At 38.9% G+C, this 23,453-nt stretch overlaps 2 protein-coding genes across 2 annotated transcripts in view; one reads left to right on the top strand and one right to left on the bottom strand.

The window, feature by feature from the left end:
• LOC137297897 (tetratricopeptide repeat protein 21B-like) overlaps positions 1 to 23,453 on the top strand; it is a 308,763-nt gene that overhangs the window by 13,153 nt on the left and 272,157 nt on the right. The gene's annotated exons all lie outside the window — the stretch shown is intronic.
• Positions 1,417 to 22,150, bottom strand: LOC137298322 (abdominal ganglion neuropeptides L5-67-like). Its single transcript, XM_067830525.1, has 4 exons — positions 22,015 to 22,150; positions 14,759 to 14,903; positions 5,776 to 5,923; positions 1,417 to 2,118 (listed from the first exon to the last, which is right to left on the bottom strand). Exons 2-4 carry the CDS (start codon positions 14,898 to 14,900, stop codon positions 2,103 to 2,105), a joined length of 306 nt encoding a protein of 101 aa, XP_067686626.1. The 5' UTR covers positions 14,901 to 14,903; positions 22,015 to 22,150; the 3' UTR covers positions 1,417 to 2,102.

Below are 23,453 nucleotides of genomic sequence, written 5' to 3'. Positions count from 1 at the left end.
GTGATGTATCTGACGTAGTCATTTGTCTTGTGATTACTAAACTGGTTCTCTGCATGAGGAACGTTGATTTACTGGTGAGTGAGTGAGTGAGTGAGTTTACTTTTATACCGCACTCAGCAATATTCCAGCTATATGGCGGTGGTCTGTAAATAATCGAGTGTGGACCAGACAATCCATTGATCAACGGCATGAGCATCGATCTGCGCAACTGGGAACCGATGACCAAGTCAGCGAGCCTGACATCCGATCCCGTTAGTCGCCTCCTACGACAAGCATAGTCGCCTTTTATGAGAAGCATTAGTGAGGGATATTGGGTTTCAGTGATGTCCCATGAAAGCAAGGACCACGGCACCATGCCGTCCTCACACATCAGACCTTGTCTGTGTTAGCATGGATCTTAAAGAATCCATACTTCCCGTACATGAAGAAACTAACGTGGGTAGTAGGGATAGGTGGCTACGATGTCATGGTATCCAGACTGCTTTCGTTGATGTTCATGATGTCAGTCACTAGATTCCTCCAAAGGCTTACACAGCCACTCGTCCATTAACCTTGCAGAATATCATGCTCTCGCTCACCCACTCGCAATGGAACATTTTATACGCTGACGCTCTTACGAACTCACCTTCCCACGAATCATCTCATACGCTCACCAAGACTGAAATCAATGATAATGTGACTTTTGACATAAGTTAACAAGTTACAATATAAAAAATTGGCACTCGTCATATGTGTTAGGTATCGGATGCTGTGGCATAAGTACGATACCTCACTTCCTGAATACTGTGGTATAATGATCAGTGTGGTGTCTTCTGGATACTGTGGTATAATGATCAGTGTGGTGTCTTCTGAATACTGTGGTTTAAGGATCGGTGTGATGGCTTCTAGATACTGTGGTAAGGTATGATCAAGGTTACTGGTAGATTATATGGTGTCAGCATGATCATGCTGTATACAGTGGGATAAGTATAATAGTGCTCACAGTAGAACGTTTCGGTAGAATTGTATGCGCCAACGACTCAATTATGTGAGACAAGTACATTCTTGCTGCACCAACTACTATCATCTCCCCTCTTAGTCAAGCTCTACCCACGACCCGTGAAGATCCGGGTAAGAATTGATCTTCAGTAACCAAATCTTGTGGTAAGAGGGATCGTGTGGTCTGGCTCGCTGACGCACGTCATTGTATCCCATGGTCAACCCAGCATCCGTAGTCTCACTCTCAGCCACACACTTTGCCAACCTGTCATCCATCGCACTGTCAGCCACACACTTTGCCAACCTGTCATCCATCGCATGGATTGCGTAGATCGCTGCTCATGCTGTTATCACTGGATTGTCTGGTCCAACAACAAACAAACACATACAGCCAGAAACACTATAGTTTGTTGATAACAGATATTAGGAACACATAGCATCCATCACATATTTATTGTCAAATGAACACGTGAAACAGAGGGGATCATTTGGTCACATGATCACATCTGGTTGAGCTCAACTGGGCAACATATCCGATCAAAACCTGGCTGGGCAATAGGTACTGTCGTGTAAGTGGCATGTAGGGTTAATCTGGCGGAAAGGTAAATGTGGCAGATATGGTCAGTTATCAGTGTTATCTATATCACCATTCTTGTGTGAAAGTTCCATTGAAATCATATGGGGTCAGAATCTAATAATGGCTGTCACATTCAGTTCCGAAACAAATTCCTTTACAAGAATCTTTGTTTCCTAACTGAAGCACGCCAGAGTGGTAACCGTCTTGTGATAAGTAAATTTACCGTTATCCAACGTTAACACTACATGCCTGCCTCTATAGCACATTAGATCATTCAATGGACGATCTTGTAATGTTGGTACAGTTCCTCCTGAGATATTAATATTATCACAAATTTACAACAACTGAATTGTAGTGTCTTTGAAGGATCATTCGCGTCTGAATATAGTTCATGAAGGTGACTGTCAGAGAGGAGTGACGTAAACATCGCGTAAGGAAGACGTCACGTCTACGTCATAACTACGTCATTCTTAGGTAGAGCTTGTGATGGCTTGAAACAACGGGGTCTTTCCCTTCCGGTCGCAGCTATGGTCGCTGACTTAGCATCTTACTTGCGTTTGTTCCTGAAAACGGGAAAAAATGACTGTAGATTTGGAACAACGACAACAACAGGAATGGGTATGTGCACTGAGTGAATATAACTTGACGCCGCATCAGCAGTCTCGCAGCTAACCGAGTAGTCTCGCAGCTAATCGCGGCGAGATGTGTATTCCGATTATAATCATAAATCCCGGAAATTTAATTCGGCACCGTAGGCGTTTGCGAGAGGTTTTCTATAATTTTTAAATTTCCGGGCATCGAATACTCAAACAGATTGGGTAAACAGTGCTGTAAAAGACAACTAAATTGAAATTGTGCTGATTTGTATTGATCAAAAGCAAAATGTTATGGTATCCCTTCTCCCAAGCTGAATGGCACTGGTTTGTTTTAAATTGAGGATTCAGAAACAAATATGTTGGCAAAGGAAAGTATTCATACTTAGTGAAAGTCCAATTCCTTTACCTATAAGTTGGAACCAGTCCGATTCTGCTGTTGATACATGTTGAGTGGAAGATATGAAATGTAGGCGCAAAGAAATGTGTAACCCATATTATCCCTAACTGATAAATAGCAGGCGTGCAAAATGACAAAAGTGGACCAGCCTGCCCCGAAAGATTCAAGGATTCACTTGTCTTCAGAATGCTGTTGATATACATATATGTCAAGATAAAATATACAATATGGCGAGCTCTCTATTCTTGGTGACTGTATATATTCTTGGAAATCGGTTAAAATGGAAAGTGCCTTTTGATATAATACTGAATTTAAAGGCATTAGAAGTCGTCGTCATATTTCCGTTAGCTGTCGCTATGTTAGCTCCTTCTTTATTTTGACTTGCGGCGTAAAAGAACACTCACTCACCCACCCACTCTGTTTCATGACATGCGACACGGACAAATGTTTGTTTTAAGAAAGCCAACTAACGTCTAGGCTGCATGCAGTAAACATGCACAAAAAAACCCACAAAAAACAAACGCACTGTCGTCATATTTCCACAGAGAAAGGTTGGCAGTGTTCAAATAATTCGCACCTTTGAAGATGTTTGTTTTGCTTTCAGAATCAAGTACTGTAATTATTAACAAACTTTGTAATCCTTCACCTCAGTTGCTGATTCATTAGGAAATAATCACAATATTCTACAAAGGTTCATAGTTTCCTGTGGCCGTACGCTTAATCTGGTTTGACATCCCAAAGTCCTCTTTCCTCAGGATCTAATAAGCAAATGTTCCGCAGTTGTCCAAATAGAATTACATCAATCCGATGAGCATCAAATGGTCAAACGTGAATATTGACGAGGAGGTGTAGTTGACAAGAGAACGATGTAAACGTTGACAGAAGACTAATATCGCATCTCAAAGGAAGCCGCCATTACGCTCAAGGGGGCAGTCATTATTTAATTGTCACCCACATCTTTAGTCGGAATAAATCTGTTGGACTATAAAGGACAGGATGAGCATATTGGTATGTGTGTCGGCACGTTTCCCAACGCACAAGGGAGAACATCTTATTCATAACACGTCGCAAATAATCCGTCAGTGGGGAACAACGGAGGCACGGAACGCTCCCTAGACCGGTCGTTGAATATGAAAAGTATCGTATTTGGTTCTGTAATGTAATTTGGTCATAGCGATGCTCCCTTGATAATCTCCTGTCCACGCCAATGTGATCAGTGCAAGATAAGCCTGTAGACAAATATGAAGTTTTAAACACGACGACGGAATCCATATTGAACGCTTGTCATTTGAAGTTCTCAAACGAGAAGACTACGAGACGTGAGATTTTCTGTTAGCGTGAAACCATCGATCGACATATTCTTTAAGGTGCCACTGAGGAGACTCTGACGAATGTTTTTCATCTATGTGGGTTGTTTCTTTATATCTATGGAATAACAGGCACAATATGGAATAAACTTTTTAGTTGCAGCCACTTTCATTCAGCATCCAAGTTTCACTGAGCCAGTGTAACATAATGTAGAACACAAAGTGGACCAACAGGTCTCTGCAAGAACTGGATGCTTTGGTGAAGGACTGGAACTTTGTTGCTATACAAGTTTGTATCTTCAAAACAAGAAACATGTTTAGTTTCATTGTTTTCTGTTTAAAGTTCTGCTTAAGTTGTTCCTTTCATGATAAGCATTAAATACAGAATATTGACAAGTATTCAGTGCTAATGTTTGTTCTGTTTGTGTTTTCCGTGAATACCTAATATTACGGCTATTTGAAAGCGATTCATAAACATGTCCTCGGACCCCAAAGAAATACTCTTATTTCAACAATTTTTTACGATTACCTACGTGATGAGGCACCCAAGTACTTAAAACGGTCGTCCTTCAAACGTTAGGCCCAATTCTCCTAGCTAGTACAATGAGTATAATCATTTACGATGTCGCCCGTTATGATACTGCTGGGCTATTACTGAAAGAAGCATAAAACCCGACCTTTAATTGTTGGATGGGTTCGCTGGCTACTATTTACATTTACGTGGAACAAGCCACGTGTACACATTCACAGATACATTTGCAGTCGACCGTTTGACGATAGTTGTAAAGGCAACAAAACATTGTGTAGACTCTTACTTCTTAGTACTGAAGGTTAGGAGTGAGACAGAAACAGTAATAGGTTTATGCCCGTGACGGGACCAATAAAACGATGGTGCTGTCTCTTACCATTAGATATAAAAGCCGAAATAGTGATAAATAAAGGACAAGGCCTTGTGAAGACTACATTGTACGTAAGTGGTTTTGATTTTTATCGAGCTGCATCCATCACGCTCACAGACCATAGCCATCATGGTAGCACACCACGGACGTGACGTCACACCTCGTGGAACATTCTGCGTGAGACTATAGACGACATGAACCACCCGGGAAAATCGGCGTGAACAACGGTGTTTCTTACAACTGTCGTTTGGGCATGTTCCGGAAGAGCCCATTCCCACAGAACAGGGGGAGTCGTTGTTGAGTCTGACAGTTCAATGCGCCATGTCGATTTGACATATCCAGTATGGCCGTTCAATCCAGTTACTGATTGTGAACGATTAGCAGTATTTTCACTGCCCAGATACCAGTCATCCGTGCGTTTGCCCGACATGAATTGTCTTTCAGAACAGAAATGTCAAACGCGAGATTCCCCTCCATTATAAACAGAAACCGATTCAAACTAGGCGCAAATGGCGAAATGGTGATGAAAATCGGTGATAACATGAGGTGTTAAGAAAGACTGTCAGCATTACCCGTTCATCAGGTCTCAGGTAACACTGCCATTATTTACCCAATCTGAAATGACTGTCGTCCAACGAAACCCTGCAACGTTTGCCTTCACTTATGGACTACACGAATACATGGACATTCGCGAGTTCAAATATCAGAGTCCCAGTAGTTGATTTTTACTTTTGGGTTTTGAAATATGTTGCCATATGGTTTTCATTTACATATTGTTTCATGAAGTGCGCGTTTACAAAGGATGTGACATATTCATTCCACTTTCGATGTTGACGTTTGTCTATTATTTGTTGTTTGTCAACAAAACAAATACAACTTCTTATTGCCTGTATGGCGACATAATATTGCGGCAGAGTAAAAGGAAACGTGCGTGTAAAAATGTTATAAATACTATTTGAATTTCTTAGTGTTCGAGTGACCTATTAGGCATTCCATTGTGAAGGTGAGAGATATGACATACCACAAACATTTCCTGAAGCCAGGGACATTGGACTCCGTACAGAGTCTGTCAAGAAGCCTGAGAACACTGCCTTCACTGCGTGTCTCCAGTTTTTCTATAGGAATCTCAAATGGTGAAGAAGCAGGTTCGGGGGAGTGGTTTGATGAATCTGAAATAAAAACAAATACCATTTGAAAAGAAAATCGTTAAAATGACGCTTCATTGAAGCATGTAGAGTGCCGATCCCCAGCTGATCTCCCACACGCTTCAGTTAGATCAAAAGTCACAACATCGTGTTCATGAGTACGATTTAGTGAGGGATCGGACCATGTAATATTTTGTTGTGGCTTTGTTGCATTTGTCTTTCTTACACACAAACATACAGTATTTCAAATTCAGTACGACACTTTCATTTAAATCAATGCATACATACTGATAAGTAAAACAGTTCATTTTTCGCTGCAATCATTGTGTTTAGTACAAACTGCATTATCTTAGTACACTTATCGATTTCACCACTCGTCCGGAATGTTTCAACTGCATTTTTTATGTACATCCACCAGTTTTCATTGGTAGATAACGTCTCTATATTATCATTGCATCTATCATCTTCAAGACCGTTCTTCTGTATTTCAGGTACATACAACTATTTGTGTACATCACTTCATTTAATTCAGTAAATCCATAAATTTGTGTACAAAGCTTTACTTTCGATAGTAAAGCACTTCAGTTAATTCTTTAAATCCCTCAATTTGTAGACAACTTTACTTTTGAAGTATAACGCTTAATTTAATTCAGTAAATCCATCAATTCGTCTTCACCGCTTTAGTTTTGTCAGTGCAACACATAACGTAATGCAGAACATCTACCACTTTCAATCCAACATTGTGGTCTGGAGTGCATTTCCTAAATTTAGTACAATACTTATTTTCTTGTACATGAATACATTTCATTACAATACTTCATTTTTCTGTGACACTAAGCATCTCCTGTGTATAATCCACATTCCCATGGTATTTTTTATAACAACACATCTTTTACATCGGCTTCGAGAGGCCAAAAGACTCGGGAGATCTGCATCCTTCTCTAACGCTGATATCAGTAACCAAACAATGTCACACCTGACGTGATGACGTTATAAAAATGTCTATAAGGAAGGTCACTGCACAATCACAGTGCGACATTAGTTTGATCAAAGTAGTCTGCAGTTATTACGGTAGTTATGGACGTGTGTTGAAAGCGTCTTTGTGTAAGTGCACGTTTGACGTTTATCCTCAGGATAATAACCACAGTAATCATTCTATTGCTTTGAGTTACCGTCGATAGAGCGGGATATGAAATATTTGATCTTAAGAAATGTAACAGGAGATATCGAAGTCAAATTGACAACCCAAATATGATAGGACTCAGGAATCAGGATAACAGTATTCCAGGGTGAAAGGTTAACCTGTTATATCATAAAGGCTATCTCTCGTAAACTGCTTTCACAACTATAACACGTCATGCCCGAGTCGGTAATGTATCATGTTCTGTCCAACAGATTTCGCGAAATGTAAACATATACTTCTGCAGAGAAGTCATCCATTCTGCTTTTGCGACTGGCATAACGCTATCTAATTGAATTAAAATTAGAATTTAGAATTTTTATCCAATCTCCCCGAATACTTAGATCCACCAAAGTAAACGACGATCAACATCGCCAAGATTTTTTCATATACAGGACACCTTCAGCAGGCCTTCCTGATGCTCTGTTGGTGATCACGCCAGTTATGAGGTGCCTTGGCCCTTCACCCAAAGGACGCTTTGAATTTAATGAAAATTGTGTGACATTATAAATACCGGAGCGGTGTTCGGACAAAAATCGAAGTTAAACACAGTCGGTGTCACTGATAAAGATGAGTGAGTGAGTTACTTTTTAACGTCACAATGGTAATATTTCAGGTATATCATGACACTGATGAAGACGTTTACGTCCATATCTGTACATTTATGGATATTTTTGTTATTGTGCCTAGATATATAATCATAAAAAACTACCATTGAAATGCATCCTGAGCATTGTTTCTTCTTTTAAGCATGTTCATAATTTCTCTCACAAAGTGACGCGATCCCATGATTACTAGATTCAACAGGTTTGTACATTTCTCACGTACATAGTATTGAAGAGAAAATCGGTATCAGTGTAAGACTGGCATAACTCTTTTCACATAAAATGGAGCTTTTCACTCAACTGATTATTCCAAACCTCTAATTAGGGTAGCATTTCTTCTTTTGTTCGAGTCCTTCCTGTGTGAAATGTGCCTTGTAGGAGGGGAGACTGAATATGTATAATTACTTCTCACTCGATAAAGCTTCATTTGCCGTCTAACGAATTCCTATGAAGTGAATTTTTGCATGCACTATTGTCTCGGTCCATCCTGTGTGAAATGTGTCTCGTAGTTGAGTAGATCGAATGTGCTTATCTACACAGCGTTGCTCTAAACAGAATCGCTCAGCTAAGTACACAGATCGACCACTTCCGGCTATTTTCGTAGGTCCTCGTATTTGCTGCCTCGAATGACGTCATACCCTTCATCCGTGTCTTTGATAAATCTATTCCTCTCACTGAAACATGTTGCTCCGGGTGGTATTTCGTTCTGCCTTCCTAGCCATACGATTGTTTTGGTATTGTGTGTCGAAATGTTGAACGAAATCAGCTAGCCCACCGCCAACCGGAAGTTTGCTCCAGCAGATCGGAAACTTAGCATGTGTCCACCATTTTGAATTTCACGCTCCTGTTCATTTTGGTCTCAACAATGGTCCCGTTTTGTCGGACTAAACGTTATCGCGATTACTGACTAATTCCCTATTACCGCTATTGACAGATTCAATGTCTTTATCCCGCGGTTATTCAGAAAAGTACTTCGGGGAGGAAACGTGAAAGACAAACACTGTATTTGCCATATCGACGTCCAGCGATATTGTGTTCGTATCAAAAGAAATGATTAAATGTACAATATCTTTCTGTTCTCTTTAGTGTTCTAGACCACGGTAGGTACCTCTCAAGCAGGCTCAGCGAGGAGTGATAATGTTAGACTTATGTCCTACCTCCACATTGTTTAATTTTCATGGATATATCTCTTAAACAACCACACAAATGCATTTTCATAGCGTTCGTTGGATTAAAAAATGTATGAGTCAAAGCGCTGAAGGAAAAGAGTGTTAAAAATGGCTCGAAACTGTAACACAATAATAATGCCACATGCTGTCTCTGATTTTTTATCAGTGACAGGCATGTTTGTTTCTTGCATACTGCACGAAGAGATTCATTGATCACAGTCATGATTATCATGCGTATATATTCCACATTTGTTAATCAAAGAGGAGCGATGTCTGTTTCCATAGTAAACCATCATCAACGTTTTCTTTACATCACGACACGTTATCAGCAACAAAGCTTTCGAGACAGTGGATTATCTTGTCCAGGCTCTCTTAATGGACTGTCTGGTCAAGATTCTTTATTCCTGGATTGTCTGGTCAAGAACTGTCTGCTCACATTTGGCTGACTTTTGGCAGGAATAATGCTGTACAGCGTTTTATGGAAATTCTGTGAGGGAGAATGTGAGTTTCGCAAACACCTGGTGTCACAACCGATTTTCAGTGATCGGTTCACATTTTCCTTTCACTCCCTTCAACATGGAAATTGGTTCGAAGTATTATAGGGGTTGGTTAATCACTTAAGCTGTCATTACGTATATATTTTAAAACACTATCTGATTGAAATGTTTCAAAGTGTCTAAGGAAAGAAGAGTATGTCCATCCGAACCAGCGTCACCCGTTACAAACACTTGCAAAGCCAAGTCAGTTCTTCATATGGCATTGTCAAAATGGGAAACTGGGTTTGCAGTAACTGATGTGTTATATCAGGAAATGCCCTCCAAATCCATACCAAATACCCCTCAGTAATCGTACCCGTGACATAACGTGTTTTGCCCCGATCTTTCTTAGCAAAATTCATATGACGCTCCTTAAAAATTTCCTAGGTGGAACATGTCAAACTTAGAATAAACGTAAAATGAAGACATCAAGTAATTTAGCTACTAAAATGTTGCTTGACATAAAGAAAAAGTTGATTTTTAGAATGTAAAAGCTATCCGTCTTGCAACCTGTTTATGATGTGACATTACCGTTTCATTATTGTAATGGGTAATCCCTGAGGTCCACAGAGGAGCTCTGGTTTTCATGTCAATGAACATAGGTTTCAATTCTGGACTCCTGAATCTGGACTGCGACTGGTGCCAAGAACGTCTCAACAGCCAATATTGGCCCAAAATGCACATAAATTATTTAGTGACATGTCCATCAAAATGTGTGTTGAAATTAGCCTTTGAATCTTGGTCTTGTTTCTGGGGCAGGATCAAGAAGCAAATTGCCGATGGTTGCATGGGCGTAATCCTGGATATTGATTTTGTAAAGCACTCTTTTCAGATGAAACAGATGAACGACACAAGTCAACATTTTCCAGCTGAATAAAACTGCTATATTATTTAAGAATATATAATTAGAATATGATCAAAAGGCCCAGTATTACATAATTTTAATTGCGTAGTTCGAATTTCATTCTCCGCTGCATAATCCAATCACCTAGCAAGTTCATTTTAGCTTCCTCCTAAAAGCGAAAATAGACATATTTTTATGTCGGGACCTAAAAGTCTCACTCTCACGTAAGATTCACACACATTTAGTTTGTTTCTATGAAAAGGGTTAGGTTTTTATAATGTGACCTCGAAAGGGATTATTGAGCCGTTATTTAAATCATATTTAAATGACTGCTGTCATCTGAATTTGATAGTTAATACAGAAACACTTGTCCATTGTGGTGTCGGAATAGTACAAGGGGATCTATGAAGAAGGGACGTAAGTGTTGTTGCTTTCATCTTCATAAAGTTATTCAGCCGAGTCTTTAAAGATGTTACAAAGTGTACTACCATTCACCGTTATTGTTTGTGTGCTTTATGTTTTAACTGATGACAAGTCTCAGTAAACACCAGCATTACTGAAAGCACATCCTCAAACCATACCCTAACACTGTGGAAACATACACCCCTCACAATTAACAGAAGGAATATTATAGAGTCCATTGTACTACCACAAGGACCTACACGGCAGGAAACTAACACAAGGAATATTCTAGAGTCCGGTAACACTAGAAAGATACTACACCACTGAACACTAACACTAAGAAGATACAACGCCAAAGAACACTAATACTTGAAAGATACTACACCAAAGAACACTAACACTAGGAACATACAACACCACAGATCACTAATATAGGAAGATACTACATCACAGATCACTAATATAGGAAGATACTACATCACAGATCACTAATATAGGAAGATACTACATCACAGATCACTAATATAGGGAGATACAACACCACAGATCACTAATATAGGAAGATACAACATCGCAGATCACTAATATAGGAAGATACAACATCACAGACCACTAACATAGGAAGATACTACATCACAGATCACTAATATAGGAAGATACAACATCACAGATCACTAATATAAGAAGATACAACACCACAGATCACTAATATAGGAAGATACTACATCACAGATCACTAATATAGGAAGATACAACATCACAGATCACTAACATAGGAAGATACTACATCACAGATCACTAACATAGGAAGATACTACATCACAGATCACTAATATAGGAAGATACAACATCACAGATCACTAATATAGGAAGATACTACATCACAGATCACTCACAGAGAACTCCAGAACAATGAGGTTGTGTGGAGAATCAAACTACCCCAGCCATCGCTTTATCACTTCAGCCGCTAAGCTGCTACAACAAACAGATTTACTCTTCGTTCTGCGTCATTGGATATACTGTCAACAATATTCGTATACTGAATGTGGTTGAGTGGCCTTACAGCTCAAGAGATCGCTCGTTACGCTGTAGGTCCGGTTTTGATTCCCCACATTACATTGTGTGAAGCCTATTCATGGTGTGCCCAACATTACTGGAGTATTGTGAATCGTAGTATAAATCCATACTCACTCGCTTGGCATTCTCTGTACACTTTTCCAAACTTGCATGACTTTTATGTTTGACATTGTGAAAAATATTTTGTCTTGTTTGTAATCTAGTCGAACTGTGTGTTTGACAAGAGAACATAGAAGCACGATTCGTTTGCAGGCTTTCGTGATGTTTCAAATGCTGGTTTTACTTTATATGGATGTAATGTTCATTTCCAGACATTATGTGACATTTTGATATAATCTAATACGAGAAGACAAAATTGACGTCTCAGGTGACAATTCGTTCCTCGTGTTTCAAGAGGTGACATTTCTTGCTTTACATTGCCACGTACCTGATTTAGCCTGCATGTGCGTTTCCTTTATATGTTGCACAATGCATGACAAAAAGTATATATTATGTTCGCAAAGGCTGTAGAATAATGTCAGTGTCGAGCATCATGATATAGCAACTTCGAGGTTTCCCCAGCGTCTTCCATTCCATTTAAGGTCGTTACGACATTACAGCAGTTTCTGTAACTTTGGTAAATTTGTCAACTGACAAAAACGGCACGAATATATGAGAAAAAGGGGGATGAGGGTCAGAAGAGGGATGAAAACTTTCCAGCAGTGAACGTTTCTTCGATTCTAGCAATATTTCAGAATTTGGTGTCTGGATTTAACACAGTCGAGCATGTTTTTTCTTCGTAAATTCCAAAATTGTACGATTGTTAATCAAGACGTTGCCTGAACGAGGTCGCAACACACAGGTCTCGAGGCGTGGAAGCTTTTAAGAGTTTTTGCAAAAAAGACATTTTGGTGCATCACCGGGTGAATGAGTGCTGTTTTACGCCACTTTTAGCAATATTCCAATAGCATTACGACAGAGGACACCATAAATGGGCTTTACACATAGTACCCATTTGGGGAATCGAACCCGGATCTTCGACTTAGCGACAGAAACAGAAACAGCGACAGAAATAAGGTTCTGTGAAATGACACATTTGTGGCGTTATTCTTCAAGCGAACACTTGATTTCGTCAGTGTCCATCATTGACAGGTGCCATCGGTCGGACGAGATAATCTACACCTTTTCTTGAACACCGGGTATCACAGCCTTTGTTTCTAGCTCACGTGGATAAGTCACTGGATATTGGCTATTTGACCGATAGTGAAGGCTATCACATCAGCGAGCTATCTTAAGCTTAGTCGGTTCCTTAGCGAAATCCCATGTCCATCAAAAACGTCAGGAAAGTATTTCTGAGGGTTTGAATGTTATAATCATGATCTGTGACGATAACTGCCTTCGTTACATCAGTATTACGTTAGCACCTATCTACCTATAACCTGTTCAGTTTACGTGTTTAAATACGAGTGGTTTAAGCTATATACTTTATTATCTGTCACGGGTGATATGATTTAAGGTTTAACTGATTTCTCCAACCCTTGGAAGAAGGATCTCGTGGTAAGATGGCGTTTCACATTGCCATCCTTTCTCGAAGATGTGTCTTCTCATCAACTGTTTATACAACGTGTTACGAGGCAAAACCCTGCCGGAGAACCCTATTCTGTCTCTGCATTCAGCTTTCGTAAACCAAAATGTGTTTGTTTGTAGAATAAATAAAATGGGATTTGAATCCTGCTTAATAAGATTTATAAACAATGGCCGAATATGGAATACACTTGCCGCTAGTCTTGTTCTTTTCATCATTTTCAGTGGGTAAATGTCATGTGTTGGACTAGATATTTCATAGTTGACGGGTCCCTTGCACGAGACGCATCTAATACCCGTATGTAATTACATCGTAATGAGTAGAATATGGGTCAATAATGATATCATAACTCCTGCTGGTATCTAGACTTTCGTCCAAATGTACCGGCAGGTGGTCTCAAATCCAACATCATCTGTTATGATTCGGTATTGATTATAATTAAGTATTAGAGCCTTACTAATTACCTAGTCTCAATTAGCTGATCTGTTCACCCTGTGAGTTCTCATGTGGGAAATCTACTAAGATTATTTCTGAAAAAGGTAATCTATTTTTAGAATTAATCACTGTCAGGACTTAAGGAAAGTAATATATACGAGACAAGAAAATATCCGTTGTTAATTTATTAGTAAATTACATTTAGTCCCGAACAATAACGTTTGGTGGAGACAGTCTGGTATCGACGCTACATTAGCATAAGAAGTTTAGATCTCTATTATGGGAACGCAAGTCTCGCAGAGAAGTTCAGAAGTCTGTGTTAAGCAACTGATGGAGATGCTTGACGAGAGCATTAACATGTATATGATGATATCTATACAAGCGGCTATTTCAGTTCATTTAGGTTCATGTGAAATGCAAAGAACGTACGTACAAATGACGTTGTTTCAGTATTCATCATTGTACAAAATATTGATATTTTTTTCGTGTTGCCTAAAAACTAATATTGCCATTGAAAAAATACACACGTAAATAGTCCAGTACTTTTTAAATCAAGGGTGGTGATAAAAATTCATCCGTTTGCAATGTAAATCGAATTCAGTCTCTGACAATTTTAAACGAATTATGATGATTACTATGACATCTTCTTTTGTTATATAAGACCGAATCACTACTTCCGAAGGTGTTCAAACCTGCAAATGGGCGTGTGAATTTTTTTGGTTTTGAAATTATAACAAACTCTGATGTTATGTTCCAGAACATCGCAACGCAACATGGCAACAATTTCATTCCAGTTTGCGCCAGTCTTAAAGGTGTTGATGTGGGACTAGACTTTTCGTCCCTGGACATTACATCCATGCAACACAGCCTTGGCTAGTCTGTTAAGCTGATAACTGGGGATAAGGTGTCTGTGGTAAGCAAATGATCCGGGCCAAACAGGGGAATATTAGGTAATTATTTAGTAATACTGCTGTAGCACATGTCAATCTATGGCAGCCAGTCTTTGGTTGGTGTTTAATAATTTTAATAATTCAGATCAACGCCTACCTTCGTTTATAAGAAGTGGCAAGTTGTTTTGTACCCTCTTTCCAAATCGTCCTTGAGGCCTCCACTGAGGTGCGCCATTTCCGGTTGTGAATGTCAAAAGAAGGACAGTGGTTATACAGAGAACGATCTCGGCCAACTTCATTATCTGGAAAGAAAACAATTAATTTATACATATGCACCAACACCTGACATCAATCAATTACTACCACGAAAAGCAATACATCTCATTAGAGGGAATACCTTCGCAAATGTGTATAATTATGTCCCTTGGATAATGCTCTTTATGACAATATTGCTCTAACGTGAGTCGGGGAAGTCCATAGGGTATAGTACCGTCTAATTACTTTACAAACAAATTTGCGGGAAGGCATGCCATTTCAGTTTTGGGAGCAGTCTCACACTTCCCAACTGCCTTTATATACTAAGAACCAAAAATGAGGATTATTTCCTTTTGCAAATTTTAGGCTGGTTTAAAATTATCATACCGATGTGGTTTTTATGTTCAAACAAATGCCGACCATAATCTATCGGTGCCAAATGTATAGTACGTTTTAGTATTTTCTGACTCATTGTTAGATACAAATTATAGATTCCTAGGTGACTCACCGTTTTGGATACTGGCTGTCATATTTGAACCAAAGTACTCTATGTTATATTTTTTGTGACTGTACATCAAGAATTATTAATAGAAAGTTGGTGTCTTTATTTGCTCTGACGTTTTATAGCATGTGTCTAATAGCATGTGTTTTGATCTATTTTCCAGTGTACAAACGACCCGTTTATTTACGACTACCCACAAGTGAGCACTTACTAATCTATCAACACGATTGGGCTTTGGAGTAGGCTGGTGTTTAAGCCGTTCGATTCCCCATAAAGATATAATGTGTGAAGCCCATTTCTGGTGCCCCGTGATCTGGCTGGAATATTGCTAAAAGCGGCGTAAAACTATACTCACTCACTCACGATTACTTCTTCACCATACAGCATATTTACGTCCACCAACATGCGTACTTACCTATAAGTCTACCAACATGACTGGTATAAAATCTACAAACATTTATACTTCATTACCAACACATTCCCTTGTTTATGTTGTAGTATTTGTACATATGTTGTTACAGATTAGGAGTCAATAAACATGTGTGTCTCTGTTTACCTGGATTACAGCATGCTTCCTGATTGCAAGTGTTCTTGTATAAATGAGTTGAGAGGTAAACCTTTATTCTGGGATAATCTGAAACGCCTTCCTCCCCGTTACACTATATCGATTGGTACGTCCTTCGCGGGCATGTACCAAAGGAGGTTATGGACAAAGTGGTCGACAAGTCATCACTGTAATCTATTTAAACATATTACCCAATTCCCCTCGTTGATACTCAGAGAGACATGTGTTATGTGCTATATGCCGAGGGCCATACTGAAGTAAATAAGGACGGCAACCTATACTAAATAGGTTTATCTCCTTAACAGTAACGTGACACCTGGATTAAGTTATCCGCTCATTGTCAAATTCAGCTTCATGCATGTTCTGGTGCCGTCACAAATTTCAGTTGAGGACATTTTTAGTCATGTTGAATTATTACTTCTGTTTTAAATGCTGGTCTCAATGTAAAAAATACTTAGTAAATAATTATATAATAATCAATTTGAACTTTTTCAGTAACAGTTAGGTAATTATTAATTAACATAAGTATGCCCAGGGCAATGTCCATAAGAATTATGTGAGGTGTTTCCGAGAGTTCCACGAGGGTGAAGAATGATTCATATCCATTCACATACAGGGCCTCCTCGACTGTGAGACAGTTGAACACATTCACACCCAATACAAGGAGCAGACCGCAATACTATAGACACGGGTTGGTGCAATAATATGACATATAATCACTTCCCTTGGGATTCGATCTGAATGAGACCCTCTAATGCGAAGACACTCGTTAATAATTAAAACAGGTTTGATTGATGTATATTAATTATGTTTTGGCCGAAAAACTAAAGAAACAGACCTTTGTTGTAAGCAAAGTTGTCATATTAGCGCCTTTCTCTGAGAGCAATTCCGTGAGGAATATTCACGAAATGTTATGGTATATAACGTTTGTCGTAGCAATGAATAATACACCTAAAGAAGGTGTAAACTACACGATGTGCTCGTAGTATGCTGTCCTTACTTGACAATAATCCTTTATGATACGCTTGTACAAGAAACTGGAGTTCATGTGGACGCGCAGTATGATGCTGTAGTTGCTCATTTGTTTCTTTTAGCATAAAGAATTGCGGGTTTGAAATTACGTTTACTGATTAGCCCACATTATCAAGAAGAGGAGGGACCAGCCTCATTTATGCGCTTCTTTACTCACCCAGCGGTTAGTTATGAATGTAAGGTGATGTCATAATCGTGGTGAAAATGACAGCGTCAACCTTTAAAACTGTCAACTTCTTCATAAAGTAGGACTACATTCCTGCAGCTCAAAACCTTTGATGTCTGCAGTTTATAAATTTTAAGAGCAATCGAGCACATATTTCCACGATGATTTCAAAAGAGCCATGGGAATCTGGTTCAACAGTTTTGATACAGTAATCAAGGCCTTTCAAGGGGTTATATACTTGACAAGTGGAGGACAGTCCTAATTTAATGGATCATCGTTTCGGATTCAATTTCCTGTTGGACTTTTGCCTTATGATCCCAATATTATAGCTGAAACTTTGGCTTTGGTTACGAAGGACCTTTGATGCAGTGGAATCGTAGAAGAAACGTATGGTGCAGTCGTAAGTGATCTTATCTTATGATGATGGCGGATCTTAGGATGATGGCGGAATCGTCCAGTGTTCATACGATGACATCATAATTGTGCAAGAAACTTATGATGGAGTCGTAATTATACAAGGAACTTATGATGATGTCAGAAGCGTGGAAGGAACTCAAGATGTAGTCGGAATAGTACATGGAACTGTTGATGTAGTCGGAATCGTAGAAGGAACTTATGATGATGGTTGAATCGTAGAAGGAACTTATGATATAGTCGGAATCGTAAAAGGAACTTACGATGTAGTCGGTATCGGACAAGAAACGTATCATACAATCGGAATTGTACAAGTAACTTATGATGATGTCGAAATCGTGCAAGGAACAAGATGTAGTCGGAATAATACAGGAAACTGTTGATGTAGTCGGAATCGTACAAGGAGTGTATGATGTAGTCAGAATCGTAGAATAATCTTGTGATGCAGCCGGAATTGTACAAGTAACTTATAAAGATGGTTGAATCGTACAAAAAACTTATGATGTCAGAATCGCACACGAAACTTTTGATGTACAAGGAACGTTTGATATGGGAATGGTACAAGGAACGTTTGATGTGGGAATGGTACAAGGAACGTTTGATGTGGGAATGGTACAAGGAACGTTTGATGTGGGAATGGTACAAGGAACGTTTGATATGGGAATGGTACAAGGAACGTTTGATGTGGGAATGGTACAAGGAACGTTTGATGTGGGAATGGTACAAGGAACGTTTGATGTGGGACAGGGGTTCTTGCTTACACTCTAAGGCAACTGAAGGGCAGGTGCTACCGGTAGCGCATGTCATGTTGCCCTGTTCGCGAACACCTGGTGTCATCACTGAAAATACGTGATCCATTCATATAATTTCACATCTGTTTTCCCTATGGGCCCTGCTGAATTTGTTTCTGAGCATAAAGACTGGGTTTTCCTTTGCACTGACGTTCTGCGCCTACCTACAAGTACAAAGGTGACAAAATGGCAATGTGCCTGCACAGAGACCTTTCCTCAAAAAGTATAAATGCAACAGTTGTGAACGCAGGTGATTTGCATAAAAGTATTGCGTTACTTTCAGAAAGGTTATGAAACAGATATGAGAAGTTAATCACCTTCTGAGCTTGAAGTACCTAAGACATTTTGTCCAAACAAGAATTATTGCACACGGTAACGATTCACTCATCTTTTACATTACCATATAGCCGCCATTAAAACCTTATCACTTTGTCTTCCGTTTCAAAGAAAGAGATAGGCACGAAAATATTATTCTGTTTCAGTTTGAAAATTGATGTGTTGAATTTGTTAAAATGGCAGCAACACATAAATATTCAGATACCAAAACATGTGAGTTGCAGGATTTTTTCTGATTGACAATATCGATTTTCTAATCCTGACTTACCACTTCACGTCGTGCAATAGATAATCGGTTCCAGCTTAGAGGGTCTAAATTCAACTACTGTCATGTACACCCGAGACTGTTCATTTTATTAGAGGTACACATTTACCTAGAGCTAAACGTTTCAGTCAATGTGATACCGTCGCTGGTCTTGTTATATCATCCAATATATCAAATAGTCATTCCAACAGGCTGTAATCGAATCCTGGGAACACATAAAATGGAATTTCTAAAAAATCCAAAATCCTAAGGCAAAAACAACCCAAACCGGTCACGACTACATCATACTACCATTAAGACTATGTCATAAAGCATCTATAAAAACCTCAACGTACAATACCAGCTAAATAAGCGTGACACATTATTTCAATGGAAAATACATCTTAACATCTTCATGTATGCACACATGAAAATTACGATACACCCTTTAAGATATCTTAATTATGTAGTGTTCAAAATAGCTGTATTCACCTAAGATGGTCATAGGGGTTAATGTCAAGTCCCATTATACATGTCACTTGAGAAACAGGAATTGTATGGGAATGAGGGTCGTTCCTTCCAAGTGCCTAAATGCAACACAAAAAGTTGTCGTGTGTGAGGTTTATGACTGCACACATACACTATTTTAATGGATCAATACTCAAGTATTCACGACACTCCATATAACATATTCTTAATAATGGATCATACACGACATGTGTACATGTTTTATTCAACAGAACCACAAGGAAATGTGAGTAAATGCACATAAGACATAATGAGTGTATTTTCTTCACATAATGTAGTATTTTAAGGCTGCAGCCGAGACACTGATGGCAGAGAACGTATGCACATGTTTGGGTATTTTTTAGAATGAACAAAAACTGAAAAGACATCGAATAATTATGTATTTGACGCTGGTATATTTGTCTATTTTAGAGTTTGTGCCACGCTTGACCACTGCTTCCTGTCCAATGGCGTGCTTATAATCTTGGTAATTTGGGAATCCAATCCAATTTCAAGCGATGCTTCGGCTGTTACAGATATACTTGAGTCATATCATGTCGCGTTAAGTTAATTTTGGGGGAACGCGCGAAGAAACTGGATTTTTCTCTGGCTTGTTCCTTGGAACCTTTGTTAAGCGGCTTGAAAACTATTTTTGAAAATCGATATCCAAAGCGAGCCCACGAGCATGTGATTCTGCACAACGTATTGCAGTGACCGCAATCATCCCACCACCCTTGATTTATTCTTGTCATTAAGAGGTACGTGTTCTGGTTTTTGGTTTAAGGGACAAACTACAAACTACCCACATGCACTGTGTCCAGAGCCTTTGCACAAACAGTTGGCTCTACTGCAGAAGTATGTGCCCAAGACCTCTATTGCTGAGATAGTTTTATGTAGACAACAACAAGTTCCATTACAGAGAAATGTAAGCAAACGAGACTCTTTCAGAGGTATCTGGAGATCAGTATCTTCCATTTCAGACGCATGTTTACATACATAGGCTCTACTGAAGAGGTATGTATACAACAGACCCCGTTTCAAAGGTATTTAGACACAGGTACGGAACCAGGACCGTATTTTATAGCTTAATGATGATCAGGACATCGCGACGCAAGTGTCCAAGGGTTACTATTTACTTACAGCATCTATAAAATGACCAAGGTGTTGCTATGGGAGTGTATTCCCGGAGGAACATAAATAATTAATGTATTCAACAACAATGGGCGAACATCAGAATAAGAAATGTGTTTTCTTTTTTCTGGGGACGATTCCCTTGTTTTAAAACGACGATTGTTATTGTCTTATGTAAAATACACATAAAATTAGGTTTAGGGTTTCCTCCTCAGTTCTAAAGCACAGATCTTTTCAACAAAACATTGCAAGGATCGAATATATCTCTAGATATGTGCAAATGTACCTAGTTGGGTAGACTAGGTGAACTGCTTGACTGCATGCCGCAATATAGATGTTCGGGCTATCAATCACTTGATTATCTTGCCAACCTTGCCAACTTTCAATCATTCACGGATGTCTCTGGATTATATATATTGTTGATGCATTAACAACAAACTACTTACTCCTAAAGTATTGGAAGTAACATTATACGCTGTGGAATTGTACATGATATCTCTTAGAAATAACATCACATCGTGACATCCTATCGCATAATAGTACCATATGTACTAACGAACTTCTATGAACGGATTTTCATGGGATTGTTTCCATAGAAGGCCTCGGTAAGAAAAAAAGAATCCCCGGTACTTGTTGTACTCATTAGTAGTGGGTGAGTTTAATTTTACGCCGATTTTATCAATATACACAGTGCTAAGACGCACGCATATGAATAAAAAAATTATGAATATGCCGAACACAAAATCACGATCCACGTCTTACACAATATGTACTGATATGTCCTACGTATCTTAATATACAAATTTCACACCAAAACCTAGGCTCGAATATCTGTCGAAACAAATTCCATACTGCCCAAAATCAAACCTGGTTAATTAACATGAATAAATAACTGAAAATGAATGATGACACCGATTGATAGTTGAAAGGTTTGCTGATCTGGTAATGGTGCACTATGTTACATTTTTCACCCTAATAGTAAACACCGGTCAGTATGGAAGTGTCAAAACTACATGCATTTTTTTCGTTATATCTTGATTCAATATCAACCAAATCATCCGTGGTTGACCATACAAGTTTTGGAAAAATCCGCACATATGACCGACAAACCTCTTATTTTCTTGTACAGCTTATCTTTTTGAATATACCAATCCCTTCAATAAAATAGATGTACTACAGACAAGATACTACTCTACATCGTATTTGTTAGCATGCTGCAATTACCTACAAATTATATATAGAAAACCTTTGTCGGAGATCGGTATGTCTTAACAAAGGCAATACCTTTGTTACATACTTTAAGATGCTCGAAGCACAGATGATACAGGTGATTGAAACTACTTGTCCGGGAAATCAATTCATATGAACACATTCCAGTTTATATTAAAAAAGACTGTGTTAAGACATGAAACACTCAACAATACATGGATGATAAGGAATGCAGCTTTGAGACGAAGAAGAAAAACTTACATGCAATTTCTTTGTTCGGGCTTTAGTGTCAGGTGTGTAGGTGAAGAGAGTTGATCCGTTTTTTCTCAAGCTTCCTAGTCTTTATGCATAAAAGTTCCAAAAGGCCCGCAACCCTGTTCGCCTTTCCCCGTGCAACGGCCGAGCTTCAAGTGAGAGCTCCTTTTAAAGAGATAAAACTTGCGGGGGGCTCATTAATCAACCTCGTGCATTGACAAGCCCAGAGGACTACGGAGAGTCAGTCTCCGCTAATCATATCATCGATAAGCAAGGCCGGGGAATTCTCCAGTGTAGAGGCGAAAACTCTCCACCTCCCCCTCCCACGAGCCTCGTCTCCACATCTGCTAAGCATGTCAACAGGATGAGTCTTTGGAAAATTTGACAATCATAAGAATGCGAATGAGACAGATTATTTAAAAATGTCCAAGAAGCGCGTATAGAAAACTACCATCAGTAAACTACATTTCACCTCTTTTGTCCTTAGTTATATACCGAGTTTACATTATTCGTAGAGTAACGGCACCTATCAACAAACGGTCGACAGTTCAAGAAAATATTCTGAATGAACAATTTAGTGACAAATGACATAACAGATGGTCTCTGTCTAATTTTTTGAAACCATGTACACCTCTGGCGTGAGTTCTGTTATTTATTCCAATTCTCAGACGTTTTCCAATACGTACTTGCTGAGAAGTTAAGTGAAGAGAAGGTCGATTATTGTTAAACCTTAACACGTATAGTGTTGTCAATATCTTTCTTCATCCATCTGGGACAGCTATCACGCAGGTTATTATTATTTTTATTTTTATTTTACTTTTTTATTTTTTTATTTATTTTTTTTTATTTATTTAATTTTACTTTTTTTTATTTGGTTTTTTTGTTGTTTGTGGGGTTTTTTCAATAAGGTATTGGCTGTACACTTGAAATGTAACAAATGATAGAACGCAATTGGAGATATATTTTACTTTTGTCCATGAGAGTTTTCTGAAGTAAATCTTGTAGTTTGAGAACATGAAACCAAATAAATCATCATAAATATATAACTAAATCATATGGTTTGCGTATGTCAGTGCCAACTGCTGCACCGGGAGGAGTGGGGTGAGGGGAGATGCTGTCCTGCATACCATGAATATCCTCTGAGCGTGCCTTGAATGGAGAACCTGAAGGGTTGGCCGAAACAGTATTGACACTCCCACTCACAGGACTGTGAATATACCGGAAGAATTTTCAGCTTCTAATAAATCAAGATGAAAAATATTCAAATATCATAATGTCATAACATCATAATCCAATATCTCTGAACTAATAATGCTATATAAAGCTGGGTGGCTTGGTGGGTTTATGAGTGAGTGAGTGAGTGAGTGAGTGAGTGAGTGAGTGTGAAGGAGCTTGTGAGAGGACGATTACGGCGTTGATAAGTAATTAAAGCTTACATGCAACGT

The sequence above is a fragment of the Haliotis asinina genome, chromosome 10 (genome assembly GCF_037392515.1).
Source record: "Haliotis asinina isolate JCU_RB_2024 chromosome 10, JCU_Hal_asi_v2, whole genome shotgun sequence".
NCBI lineage: Eukaryota > Metazoa > Mollusca > Gastropoda > Lepetellida > Haliotidae > Haliotis > Haliotis asinina.
Note: the sequence above shows the minus strand (reverse complement) of the source record. Positions and strands in the feature narration are given on the sequence as shown.